Source organism: Mustela erminea, chromosome 6, assembly GCF_009829155.1.
Source record: "Mustela erminea isolate mMusErm1 chromosome 6, mMusErm1.Pri, whole genome shotgun sequence".
In the NCBI taxonomy this organism is placed as follows: Eukaryota; Metazoa; Chordata; class Mammalia; order Carnivora; family Mustelidae; genus Mustela; species Mustela erminea.
In genome coordinates this window covers 142,465,472-142,479,173 of record NC_045619.1, presented here as the reverse complement: position 1 = coordinate 142,479,173, position 13,702 = coordinate 142,465,472, and the positions used below count along the sequence as shown (strand labels likewise).

General features: G+C 58.0%; 1 protein-coding gene across 3 annotated transcripts in view; it reads left to right on the top strand.

Moving 5' to 3' along the window:
* The window catches only part of PFKP (phosphofructokinase, platelet), a 51,271-nt gene that overhangs the window by 4,222 nt on the left and 33,347 nt on the right, over positions 1-13,702 (top strand). For all 3 annotated transcript variants that reach the window (XM_032349870.1, XM_032349868.1, XM_032349869.1), the window contains exon 2: positions 8,314-8,387. In XM_032349870.1, the coding sequence (XP_032205761.1) occupies positions 8,314-8,387 (74 nt within the window). The remainder of the gene's footprint in view (positions 1-8,313; positions 8,388-13,702) is intronic.

Below are 13,702 nucleotides of genomic sequence, written 5' to 3'. Positions count from 1 at the left end.
GGGACTTTAGGGCCATCATCGGAAGTGTGGGGAACTGGTGGCCAGAGCCCGGGCCCGGGGCAGCTCTGCCGTTGACCCTGTGTTGCTTGGACGCCGCCCTGGAGCCCTGCCGGTGCGGGCTCCTTCTGTGCTCGCCCAGAGCTGCACTGGCTGCAGAACACAGCTCGGTGCAGAGGAAAACGGGGGGCTGCTGGCTTCTCGCCTCCCCGGGCTCGGGGGCCCCTTACTGGACACATACGTTCTGTAGTGGGAGGACTTTTTCCCCATGTGCAATTTAATAATTTAGCAAGCACGGTTGTGTCTAGGGGGGTGGTGTGTTAGAGCTTCAGCGCTCATTCCTTGAGTGCCATGGGCGGTCAGCCCCCTGCCCCCTGTTCCGTAACGCACACATTCTGCACAGCCCACCCCGGCAACCCTTAGAAGCTAGGTGCTCTGTTGTCTTTAAGAAAAGCTCAGTCCTGCCTTGGGGGGGAACAAATAGCTTCTGTTCAGAACTGGAACCTTTCATCAGGGAGAATTGGGGCCTGTGGGACACACTCCACCAATCTGAGGGGCTGTCGGAAGCAGTCACCGTTAGAAACCCGGGGACGGGGTGGGGGGCGCCTGGGTGGCTCAGTGGGTTAAGCCTCTGCCTTAGGCTCAGGTCATGATCTCAGGGTCTTGGGTTGAGCCCCACATTGGGCTCTCTGCTCGGCGGGGAGCCTGCTTCCCCCTCTCTCTCTGCCTGCCTCTCAGCCTACTTGTGATCTCTCTCTCTGTCAAATAAATAAATAAAATCTTAAAATAAAAACAACAAACCAACCAAAAAAAAAAAAAAGGGGATTGGCCGGCAACATGGGAAAGGGAAACATGGGGGCCCCAAACTATACAGCTGGTGCGGTGGTAAGCAGGTCAGGAAGGCGTGTTTGGGTAAGAACAGGTGGTCTTGTGCAAGCTTGGCACGGTGCTCCAGTTTTGTTCGATGCAGCGCACCTGCCAGGAAGCCCCGTGTCCTCCCACCGCCCCTGTATCCCACGCGTCTTCGCCACCGTATACTTAGCGTGCTGGGAATTATGGGAATTGTGCCTGTGGGGACAAGACGCAGCAAAGCGTGTGGCAGAGCAGCGCCTCGAGAGTCAAGACACTGATTAGTAGGTCCTGGTTCCCGGTTCTGTTCTCTGCCAGCAGTGGGCGGGGCCTCCATCCTTGGTACAGTGAGGGACGCAGGCAGAGTCGACCTGAGTCACCCTCTCTCCTCTCCCCTCCTCCCTTCTGCCTCCCCCTTCCTCTTCCTGTCTCCCCTGTTCAGGGGAGGGCAGGAGCCAGGAGGAGGTGTGCAGAAGAGAAAGTGCAGCTCACCGCTGGGGACCACGCCCCACTGCCAGTACCAGGCCCTGCTGCTGGGGACCACGCCCACCGCCCTGCGCCTGGGGGGTCCGGAGCTTCCTCCTTCCTGGTTGCCCAGCCGAGGCCCAGGGCTCTTCCTGAGATGCATGTTCTGATTTTGCAGGTGGGGTCTAGTGGGGGCTTGTCTCTCAGGTCCGCTCAGCACCTTGCTTGCATCCTGGGTGCGTGCGGCGGTTTCCCAGGATGGCTTCCCGACCTTGATGAGGAGCTTGGCTGGGAAGGTTGGTTAACTTAGGACCCCTTGTGAAAAGGCTGTAAGTAAGTGATGCTGCTGGACGCTTCTCCGGGCCAGAGAATGTTCGGAAGAGCGGCGGAGGGTGACCGGTTCAGCCCTGGGTTGACATTCCTGCGGTGCGGTTCCCTTTGCATGTCCTCGTCCCACCCACGGACGGTGACCGCCGATGGGCAGTCCTGCGTCAGGCGAACAGCGGACCCCCGTCTCTCAGGGAGCTCACACTGAGTCTAGAAGCAAGCTGGACCTAGGAAAGAGTCTCTGTTTCTGGAAGGCCCAGGGCACCTGTGGTCGGGGGACCCCCCACCCAACTCGCAACCCACTGGGAAGGGAGGGCTGAGCTAGGGCAAAGCAGCCTGGCGAGGGGGAAGAGGGGGAAGTGTGTGCAGGGCTGGGAGGAGGAGGTCAGGGCCAGACGGGTGAGGCTGTGGGGAGGGGCAGGCAGTGAGGATTCTGGATTGGGGGAGAGGGGGCGAGCAGCAAAGTCACTGCAGGTACTGGCTGCTCCGGACCGTAGTTTTGTGGCATGGCCAGGAGGGCTGGAGTGGGAAGCCCAAGTTTAGGGTCTTGAGGACTCCAGACTTGGGCCGGAGCTGGAGGACTGCAGGGGTGGGGCTGGGCGCTCCTGCCCCAGGGTGCTCCTTCGGTGTCCAGGGGCGTGGGGCGCATTTTGTAAGTGGAGGGTTTGGCCTCAGGTGGGAGCTCATCTGTGCAGCAGGAGGAATTGCCGAGGACTCTAGTGAGCAGGGGGAGCCGGCGCAAGGCCGTTAGTGTGAGCTTAGCTTAGAAGCCCGGGAGGGAATATTCAGGGACCCTTGTCATTCCCGTGGCAAGACAGACACATGGCCACTAGAGAGGACATTCAGGACTAGATCCCACGCGAAGCCCGTTACGTGTGTGACTTTATCCTGTCACCACGTTAAAGCAATGAATTGTAAACGTGTATTTTGTGCAGCCTAGAAGGCTCGTCAATAAGACATCCCACCTTCTTTTTCCCCACGCCGAGCCCTGCAGTCCGCTCGGTGACGCAGGGCCTCTCGCTGTGGCCAGCGGCCTTCCCAGCCACAGTGGGCTTCTGGCACGTGGGGGACCATCCCAGGTGGCCATGGCGTCCGTGTATCCACAGGGTCCCTCCTGAGTGTTTGTGTCGAAGGTCGGATGCGAGGCCTGGGCTGCTGGCAGTGGTCCCCGGGTCTGCAGTGGACGCTGGGGTGCCGCGCGTGGCCCTGCAGGGCCTTCTTGTCCAGATGTCCCCTTGGCTGGCTTCTTGTGTTCCCTGCCCCTAGGGCTTCTGGAGGAGGCCCGCGCGAGCTCCCTCCCCGCGTCTCACAGTGTCCCACACCCGGTCCCCCAGCCCTGCCCGGCTGCGGGTCCTCCTCCTTGGCACCGGCCTGCGCTGGGTACGGCGTGTGTGTTCCTCACAGACGGCTCCGTCCTGGATGGAGCCCCAGTGCCTGGCCGAGAGAAGGGCCCCCCATCCCTGGGCATCGGATGGACGCAGCTCCCCTCACAGACCCGTGAGAAGAAAGTCAAGCTTTCTTCTGACTTTTCTTTTCACCTCGAGCTCAGTGATTTGTGTGGGGCAGGACGCAGAGACGCTCCCAGCTTCATTACTGATCTGCAGGGGAGCCAGCCGCCGGACCCAGGGCTCCTTTGGGACCTCCAGCCCCTGAATTACTCCCTGGGGAAGCTTTTAAAGATTTTTATTTATTCATTTGACAGAGAGAGACTCAGTGAGGGAGGAAACACTAGCAGGGGGAGTGGGAGAGGGAGAAGCAGGCTTCCCACCGAGCAGAGAGCCTGATGTGGGGCTCAGTCCCAGGACCTTGAGATCATGACGCGAGCCCCACCAGGCACCCCTAGTCGGGAAGCTTTTATGGAGAGCTTGGGGAGCGAGGGCAAGATACGGTGGTGCAAGTTTGTTTTCTGACACAGGCTGATACCACGGCTTTGCTACAAAGCTGAGAATGACGTGATTTCAGGGGGAAGCCAGTAAGACAGCCAAACAACCTGACTTTACTTTTAAAAATGGAATATTAAGTGCTGACATTAGCAAGGGGATGAGCAGGGGGATTAGCTCCGGACAGTCTGGTCTGAAGGGATCCGTAAGGAGACTGATCCTGCTGTTCAGATCACGTAGGAAACAACAAGAATGAGCCCCCATTATTTTATTAGGATCCGCTCCTTAGAAATGATTCCAACTTTGAATGTCATCAGAGCAGGTCCACTGCACTCTGACCTCAGGGAAGAAATGATCTTTTTAATTTTTTTTAATTTAAATTATTAATTTCTTTTATTACTATGTTTTAAGTTTTCATTTTCATTCTGGTGTAGTTCATACGCGGGGTCATATTTGTGTCAGATACACAATAGAGTGACTGATTGAACATTCCTTTTTTTTTTTTTTTTAAAGTTTGTATTTTAATTCAGGAAGGAATGATCCTGAAGGCCGATCTTCCCTGCAGGATATTTTAGGAGGAAGCAGCAGACATGTAAAATCAAGACAAGGGTTTAACGGCCTGTCCTGTCTGTCCCATCTCAAGGACTGATCACAGGGTTCCCACTCAGCTGCTCCCTAATTTTTTCAAGACTTGTTCGTTTTTGGTTTCCATAACCAACGTCTTCATTCCTAGCAGGCCAGAGTCTAAAGATTTGCAAATGAGGAGGAGGTTCCTTTCCCCGTACTAGGATTCAGACCTGCTTGCAGGATCTCATTTTCCCACGGTAGTAATTGGGAGACTTGTTTGAATTCCCAGATTTGGCTCTGGAAACAAAAGGCAAAAAGCACGAGGAACAAGCCCATTGTCCAGACTGTGTGCGAAGCCGTGGGGGGGACATGGGGGCGTTCTCTGTTGTGCTTGGTTTTTGTCCTCCAGGGTTCCCTCCTGGGAAGGTGTCCACCGGCAGGGCCCAGCCCCACACCCCACTGCAGGGAGCCCTGGCAGAGCCCCAAGCCCCAGCCCAGCAGGCATGTTCACTCCCAAGTTCCCTTCTGAGATTCTGAAGCTGCGCCATTGTACCGGAGGGAAGTCACTCGTCTTTTAGTTGAAATACAGCGGAGAGGAAGGTTTACTCTCCAGCTGTGCCTTTTATTAATTGTGTTCCCTTGGCTCTCGCTGTGTCTGCTCAGAGCCTGATTTCCTCATCCCCCCAGGGGGACTCTGGACCCCACAGGCTCCCCAGAGCCTTCGTGAGCTGGAACAGCCCCCCCAGGCTCCCCAGGACTAGCACCAGCTGTGGGAGGAGCCGGCTGGCTGCACTCACCGCTTTAAATGAAAGCCTCCTGAGCCCAGGAGGTGGTTCTTCTGAGGCCCGGCTGCTGCCACTCACCCTCCCTGGGGATCTCAAGGAAGATGTCCAGCTCAGGCTCCTCTGTCCCTGCCCTCCGGAAGCCCCCCACCCCCCTGGGGGGCTCTGCCAGGGCCCAGGGGACACCCAGTGCGGCAGGTGACCGGCCCCTTCTCAGGTGAGTGCAGGTTCCCCCCAAGAGGCGAGGGTGGGAGTCAGGCGTGGGGGCTGGTGTTCCGACCTCCCGTGACACGTCTCCCGGGCGTCCCCTCCGGATCAGGTGTACTTGCCACAGTTTCCTCCTGCCGTTGGTTACATTGTCTAGAACCCCCCATTTATCGCGCATTTACGAGAGATACCCCCGGGGCCGTGTCTCCCTAGAGAGGGGCCACTCAGGAGGGCGAGGGCCTGAAGTCCCGCGTTAATCATGCTTGTCACCTGGCGATCGTCTTGGCGTGGTTGAAGGGTTGGGGGATTAGTTTCCCCGGGACAGGGGGCCGCAGTACCAGGCCTAGAATCCTGTTGTCTGTGGAAGGGCTCATCCGGCTCAGGTCTGTGGCGAGGCTGCGTGCGCAGGGGCAGTGCCACGGAGAGACCCGCACTTGGACGCCCAGATGAGCTCCTGCGCCACACCTGCGGCAGTGCCCCCCCCCACCGCCCTCCCCGACCCAACGCTTGCACGGGTGCAGGGAGCTCTTCAGGGTTAAGAGGAGTGGTGGGTGGCTCGCTGGGAGGTCTCTCTGCAGGTTGAGGTTGAGGGACGGTGTCCAGCAGCTGGGACAGATGGCACGTGGTGGTGGTCCTGGGGGAGCTCTGGGCTGTGCTGGGTAGCACGCTATGAGGTTCAGTGGGTGTGGGGCAAGCAGGTAGGAGGAGTCCCCCGGGGGGCGAATCTCTCCCTGGGGATGGGGTGATGCGTGCAGGCCCCCTGGGTAGAATCCAGAGCAAGAAGGTGGGCATATTCCTGCTTGTGGAGGCCGATCTGGTAAACCCCTGGGGAACACAGAAGTGTCACACCGGCTGGTGACAGGGTGAGGCAGCGGCGTGTCCCCGCGTTTCCATGGGGGCTCCTGCGGGTGGCTCCGGCAGGTGAGCAAGGAGAAAGGCCAGCGCAGCTTTTACTTTCTAAGATTTTATCTCTGGGGCGCCTGGTGGGCTCAGTCAGTCAAGCATCCGACTCGTGGACTGGGCTCAGGGAACGATCTCCCGACCCTGAGGTCTACCTGGGGTAGCGGGCGGGGAGTCTGCTGGGGACTTTCTCTGTCCTGCTGCCCCTTCCCTCCGTCACTCTTTGTCTAAAATAAATAACATCTTTAAAAAAAAATTATTTCTAAGTAATCTCTACACCCAGCGTGGGGCTTGAACTCACAACCTGGACATCTAGGGTCACGTGCTCCTTTGGCTGAGCCAGCCAGATGCCCCTGATTTTTTTTTTTAAAGACTTTATTTTTTTGAGCAGTTTTGTTTCATAGCAAGATTGAGTGGAAGGTGCAGAGTGTGCTGCCTACGTCCCCACCTTGCGGCCCTGTGTTAACGCCCGTGAATTTGCCCTGACTCCCCATCCTCCCCCAAAGCCAGTGGTTTCCACCAGAGTCGCTGCTGGTGGTGTGTGACCTGTGGGTTTGCACAGATGTGGGATGACCCGCACCACTCGCGTGGCATGCGAGAGAATAGCGTCCCTGCCTCCCCTGTCCCCCCAGCCCTGGCAGCCCTGACCTTTGCACTGTCTCCGCAGTTTTGCCTTTTCCAAAATCTGCTTTATTTTTATTTTTTTTTAAACAGGACAAATGTATTAATAAATTGCTCGTATAATTGCTAACCAAAGAGAAAAACCTGTTTCGAGTCCTTCTGGCCATGGTGTGGATCACGTTAGAGGGACGCAGCAGGACTTGGGGCAAATGTCGGGACAAGTGTCAGGTTTAGGGGCAGGGGTTGTGGAGGGTGTGCGTCAGGGGCGTGAGCAACAGGGAACCGCGCCTGCGGCAGGAGGGGTGGGGTGTGTGGGGAGGAGCAGAAGTTGATTGCTTCTTGATCTAAGGAGTTTGTGGGTCTGGAGGGATGAAGACCTGTTGATCCCTAGTTTGTTCAAGTTCTTCATGACCTAAGCCTGGTTTGGATCGGAAGTCGTGAGACTCGGGGTACACACACGTCCACGTCCGTCTAGATCTCAAGCCCACAGCCTTATTCGTGCGTCAGGAAGGTCAGTGCGACGTCCTCTGAGCAGGCTTACCGTCCCGTGCCAGGGATGGAGTCTCCGTGTCTGTTACGCCCCTGGGAGCCACAGTGCCTTCATCGGCTGTGACTGGGAGTGGCTTTGCTTCATGGGTCCTGCTCTCCAGCGTCTTCAGACCTGACGTTGGTTTCTGAACCGTAAATTCGCGGAAAAGGCTGCCTGGGGCCGTCGGGTGGGTGTGTGCGGGGGAGTCTGGCTGGGAGTCCCAGCGCTGAGCGCTGGAGGCCTGGGACTGTGTCCTTCCTGAGTTCCCGGCCCCACCCCTGTCCTCCCGGGCCCAGCTCTTAGCCACGGTGAGGACCCAGGGTTCTGCAGGGGTGAAATCCAGACCTGTTCACCTGGGTCTTGACAGTGGTTGCACGGCCCGGATGAGCTGGTCAGAAATGCGGCTCCCAGGGAGAGCGAATGGGAGAGCAGCAGACACACGAGGCCACGGCACACAGGTGCATTTAGGGGCGCCCGGGTGGCTCAGTGGGTGCAGCCTCTGCCTTCGGCTTAGGTCACGATCTCAGGGTCCTGGGATGGAGCCCTGGGATGGAGCTGAGCGGGGAGCCTGCTTCTCTCTGCCCTTCACCCCGTCATGCTCTCTTGTATTCTCTCTCTCAAATAAATAAATCTTAAAAAAAAAAAAAAAGTCACTTTGAATAAGTAACAGCCCCTGGGAAAGTGTGGAAAATGTCCTAGATTTATCTTGAGTAGGTATTATTTATAGTATATTGGTTTAATTTTTCTTTTAATAAAACAGCAGAACTTATTTTGAATTTAAGGCCGTTGACTAAAAAATTGTTTTACCCTGGGGGCTGCTCCTGAAATCAGGTATTTCTCTTTCATCTTCTCCGATCACCGGGATTGTCCCTTTTCCGTATAGGTTTGAGTTGGGCTGACTGCACCTAACCCCCCAGCCCCTCTGGTGTCTGGGGAACAGGTGGTGCTGCCCACAGCCCCCCGCGAGTGGGCGTCCCATGCCTGCCTGCCGCGACTCTGAGGTGCCCCCGCTTTTTCACGATGACTCGTTCTGGGCTGACATTGACCCGCGAGGGACGCGCCAGGCCCGTGGTCCACGTGAGGAACCTGCTGCTGTTTCTCGGTTCACGCCTGGTCCCAGCGGGTCCGGTGGCCCAGCCAGACTCGCCCCCGCCTGGTCACTGACTCCTGTCCCTGATTCCTTCCGCAGGTATGAACGCCGCTGTCCGAGCCGTGGTGCGCATGGGAATTTACGTGGGGGCCAAAGTGTACTTTATCTATGAGGTCAGTGTTGCGTCTCCCTCCCGTTGTCTCTGATTCCGGGACCTGAGCCTCGCGCCTGCCTGGGTGCTGCTGACCTGGACGGGCACGCCCAGGCCGGGCCAGGCCAGGGCCCCGGGGGGCTGGGGGTCCTGTGGGGGCGCGGGGAGGGGGTGGTGCTCGCTGGTCGAGGAGCAGGTCTACGAGATCTGGCAGGGAGGCCGTGGGGAGGGGAGAGCCCACGGGGCACTCGGTGGTCTCCTGGGATTAATGTGTTTATTTGTAGCCCCTCCTTCCCTAAAGAAGTAATAGTTATTTAATGTGGGCAGGGGTGGTGGATTTGAGTAAGCGTTGAGGTAAGCAGGAGACAGTGGCCACTTCGAGCTTCTCATCATTTCTGTAGAACCCAGGCCACCTCCCTAACAGCCGTTCACGTGTTCACTTGGAAACCGAGTTCCTGACACCGGACAGTAGGCCCGGCCCGTTCTCTCCTGGGGTCCTGAGCGCGGAGAAGCGGACGAGGTTGGGAAGGAAGGCCCCTGTGTAGTTTGGACCCTGCTAGTTATTCCAGGGACTATCAGGAAAAAAATGATGTATATTTACTTTTTAAATTAATGAGCTCTGAGAAAGCTGAAAACACAGCACGTGTTTTTTAAATGACTTGATTCCTGTGAAACCACCATGAGGATTTCGTATTCTGATTTTTCCCAGCATGACGTGTGAAAGTCTGGACGGGGGTCTGGACACCACTAAAGCCTTGGCAGAGACGCCTTGTGTATGGGCTTTGTGCCCCCGTCATGCCCGTCTTCTGCAGGGTCGTGCACGACCACTTCAGTGTCTGTCGCAGTCCCCGTGGGGGACCCGTGCCATTCCCGGGCGGCTGAACTGTGCTCTCCAGCTGTGCGGGCGGGAGACCTGTGCAGTGTCTGGGCTTACTCTGCTCCCCAGACGCCCCTCGTGACCGGTCTTGGTGCGTTTGGCCGCAGTGGTTTCTGACCCTGGTTCCAGCGCCCCTCTCCCCTCACCCCTGCACGTCCCGGCCGGCCTCTGACGCGGTGGCGCTGGCCGCCCGTCCTGTGTGCAGCCCCGACCCGGCCCCCCAGCCCCCAGCCCGGGAGCTGGCTTGGTTTCCGGTGCCGGCTTCCCCCGTCCTTTTCTCCTTCTGGAAAGTGGCTGTTCCCAAGCCTGTGCCTGCTGGGCCGCAGGAGGGTGTGTGTGTTATCTGCTGGAAAGAGGGTTTTTTGGGGGGGTTTTGTTTTTGTTTTTGTTTTCCCCTGGGCTTTGGTGTGCTTTTCTGAGCTGTGGTTCTGTGAGTTTGGGGTTTGTATTTATCGGGTTTGGGTGAGGTTAACAGGGTGGGCCCCACCACAGCCCTCCCAAGCTGCTGTTCAGTCTCTCTCTGGGGTCCAGCCCGCGGCAGGGCTGGGATCCGCCCCCCAGGGCGGACGGTTCTGACTGTCCCACTGTCAGGGTGAGAGCCGTGCTCCCGGCATCTCGCGAGAGGAGACCAGGGTGCCGGTGGGAACCCCGTGACGCCCGGCACAGCTCCCACAACAAGGAATTCGTATTCTGGTCCCAGGGCCCGTGGTGCCAAGGCCAGGAAGGCCCACGTTAAACCAAGGCAGGTCACATCCTCAGGGTGAGTGTCGTAGGAAGCAGGGCCCGTGCGTGTGCTGACTCTCTGGGTGTGGAAGCTGACCTGGGAAGGTGGATGTTCATCCTTCAGACTTAGGACCTCCCATTCGTTCTGTTGGCTCTGTATCCGCGGGGTTTCGATGGGATATTTCGTGGGAGCTCTCCTGCCAGACCACCCACACTCCCCGGTGAGGGGCTGGGCTGGAGCACAGCGGTACGCCCACCTGTAGCAACACTGGGGCTGCCTTAGGAGAAGAGCATCTTGGATTTCCTTCGGAGGAACCTTGACCTAGGGAACCAGAGGCATCCATCCCGTCGTCTGCTGGGAGAGGTGGGCAACGTGGCCTGCTTTGCTCCTGACCACTTTTTTTTTTTTTATTTAAAGATTTTATTTATTTATGTGACACAGAGAGAGAGAGAGAGAGAGAGTGAGAGATAGGGCAAAAGCAGGGGGAGCACCAGAGGCAGAGGGAGAAGCAGACTCCCTTAGAATAGGGAGCCCAATGCAGGACTCGATCCCAGGACCCCGAGATCATGACCTGAGCCGAGGGCAGAGGCTTCACCTGCTGAGCCCCCCAGCACCCGCCTCCTGCCCACTGCAGGGGCCGTGTCCTTCGCCCCTGCTCTGGAGGGGGTTGGGCAGGGCTCCTGCCCGCTGGGGTGGGCAGCGAGGAGTGCCGAGTCTGAACGGATCCCGTTTCTGTCAGGGAAGTGAGGGATTTGTGCGGCTTCTCCCATCAGGAAGAGGCAGACAGAGGGGCGTCCGGTTCAGTGTCAGGGCGAGGGTACGCTCGTAGTAACTGGTTTCCTGGCAGGTGGGGCCTTGGATGGAGGCTAGAGGGTGTGTGGAGAGAAGAGCAGACGGCAGGGTCTGTGGCTTGGCCCCAGGGACCGTCCGCCCGCGAGTCCGGACAGGGGAGCAGACGGGAGTGGCCTGGAGCTGGACGCAGTGCGGCTGAAGTCATCGGTCTGGAGAGCAAACCGTGCTTCTCCTGACACCCCTCCCTGCCGCACCCCCCCCCAAAAAGAGAAATTGTAGGGAACCAGGCCTGTTCTTTACAACTGCAGGGGGGGTGGTCCTCAGCCGCCCCTTGGACCCTCAGGCTTTGCCCTGGGAGACAGTTTGGATGAACCCCTGTTTGCAGTAACATCAGCTCTTCATGACCGATCTCCACGGCCCTGTCTCTGGAGTCCCCGCCTCTCTAAAATCTGCCAGTTTTTCCCAGCACATCCACGCCCTCCTAGTGTGACCGTCCCTAAGACGGGGCCAGGGGCCACCAGCCAGGGCCACCCCCTGACAGAAACATCTCTGGACACTGGCACTTGTCCCCAGAGGTTGGGGGTGGGCAGCTAACCCATCCCTGCTAGGGCGCCTGTCCCAGACCTGTTTGGGCGCAAACTGAGAAGATTTCGGCTTCAGTGTGTTGAACCTCGTCAGCACTCGGTCCCATACGTGTGCTCACTTGTGGTCCAGTTTCTTAAGTTTGCCTAGAGCTTCAAGGTTGCCGGCTCACCTAAACAGTGAAACAGGTTTGTGTTATGTAAACAAAGGCTTTTGGGTTTTTTCCTTAGCAGACAGTTTGTGGGAAGGCTACTGATGGGAGAACGCTGGTCTTCCTGCCAAGGGCCTGGCACCGGCTTTGTGCGTCTGGCTGCCGCTGGGGAAGGCTGGCAGCCTGGGCCCGGTCTACGTGTGGTGCATGCCGGGCCCCAGGGCGACATCTGGGGAGGCTGGGGCGGGCAGCGGATTAACCCGTTCTTGCCACTACGGAGCCCATTGCTTTTTTTTTTCCACTTAGGCTAGGGCTTTTCCTTAGAGACCTACAGGTGTTTTTAGCTGCTGGGGGATGCTGATGGCCAGGCCATCCCATAGTTTTCAAGACCGAGCTCAGTAGACCGCCCTGGCTTTTGGTGGAGCAGGGGAGGAGATTGTTCTCTGTTCCTGTGATCTTGGTTGCAGAGCTAGGCTAGTCCTGTATCATGCAATCTGCAGGCTCAAAATCCTCTTAGCTAAAGCCTTTTCTGCAGATTGAGAAAAATTACAGCTCTTTAAATAGGTCTTTCCTCTTTAAAACATCATTTCCCTATTGGGCCTGCTCATGCCGACGTGAAAATGTCCACAGGGCCCGTCTCTCCATCTTCTGAGCCTCAAAGAAAGGCTGGACTGACGCCCATCACGTTCAGCAGCGGATGGTTTTAGAAATGAGCTTCTCCGTGCGTGCCGGTCTGGAGTTTCCGTGCTGGGAGAGCCTCAGAGACGGTCAGAGCTCTGTTGTGGCTGCGCCGGCTTCCTGCTGCAGGTGGAGAGTCAGGCCCGGCCCAAAGTCCCCAAGAGGCTTTCTCTCTGGACCCCGGCCTCCCACAGAGCTGAGTGGGCTGGGCCCCTGGGCATCAGGGCTGACTTCATAATCAGATAAACCAGCTTCCATGTGTCTGCTAATAGATTAATGTCCTTTTCCTCTTCCGAACTGAAACCCTCTGCTGGCTGTGGGGCACGTGACCTCTCGGATCTGTTGAGTTGCTGCTTCCACAGTTTTGAAAGTCGGAAGTGGCACGCTTGTGGCAGAACCACAAAGACAACCCAAACCCCACCTTTCCCAGCAGACGCCGGGCAGGTCTTCTCGCAGACGCGGTGGTTCCCCTCCTGGCCTGACCTCCCGTCAGGGTCGGGCTATGGGCTTCCCTGCATGTCCTGTGGGGTGGCCGCTGTCGGAGCCGCTGGGCGGTGGTGCCCCGTGATGGGAGGAGAGGCCGGGATGCGGGGCTGGCCTTTGGGGGACTGGTTTGCGAGGGCTGCTCTGACCCATCCCGCCTCTGCCTCCCCCTTCCCACACGTGCCGGAAGGCCAGGCACGGTGGCCAGAACCACGCTGTCCCGTCTGCCGGAGGTTTCCCACAAAACTATTTCTGCATCTTCACTTCCTTAAAGTTAGAGCTGCTTCACCACAGAACATCCGTCTGAAAATAGTGATCGGGTGTCTGAACGTGCGGGGAAAGGGATTGGTCTGCAGGTGACCGGGAGGTGGAGACCACCGAGCTGCAGGGGGCGTGGCCCATTGGTAGCAGGCAGCACGTGAGCGGGATGAGTCACCAAGGCCCTGGGGCCAGTGCCCAGCTGGACCGTGGAACGCAGCCGAGCTCGCCCTGAGCATCGTCTCTGAGAGCCAGCTCTGCCTGGTCCTGCTGCCGTCCTGGTGGCTCTTCCCAGGCTCGTCCTAGTTACCCTCCCACTGTTTGAATCACAAAAGGGTGCTCTCCTTTGCTGACTGTGCCCTCCTGTGTTATCACCGGCGTCTGGGTGAAGGGCTGGCTGAGAGGTGGTGGGCTCTCCCTTCTGGAGGATTCGCACCTGCTGTGTCCTGTGGCGGCCTAGGGTTTATAACGTACCTGGAACCACGGATTAGCAGCTTTGGTGTAAAGCAATCCGATAATACCAGACGGCTGAATCAGTCCCACTGGGCTCCATGGTCAGGTTTCCACAAGTACAAAGTGCAGTGGCCTCGTGTGTTCTATTTTAGAAGGTCAGAGTTTGGCCACCTCTCGCCAGGGACCCATGCAACGGCAAGGCTGCAGGCATCATCCTTGAAGTCATGGGTTCCTTGAGCAGGGGTCCCGAGGCCAGGGCATCCGTGCCCCAGAGAGTCCTGGTGGGGGCTGAGCCACGGCTGGGGGTGGGTGCGGGAAGGACTGCGTGATCTGGGCGTC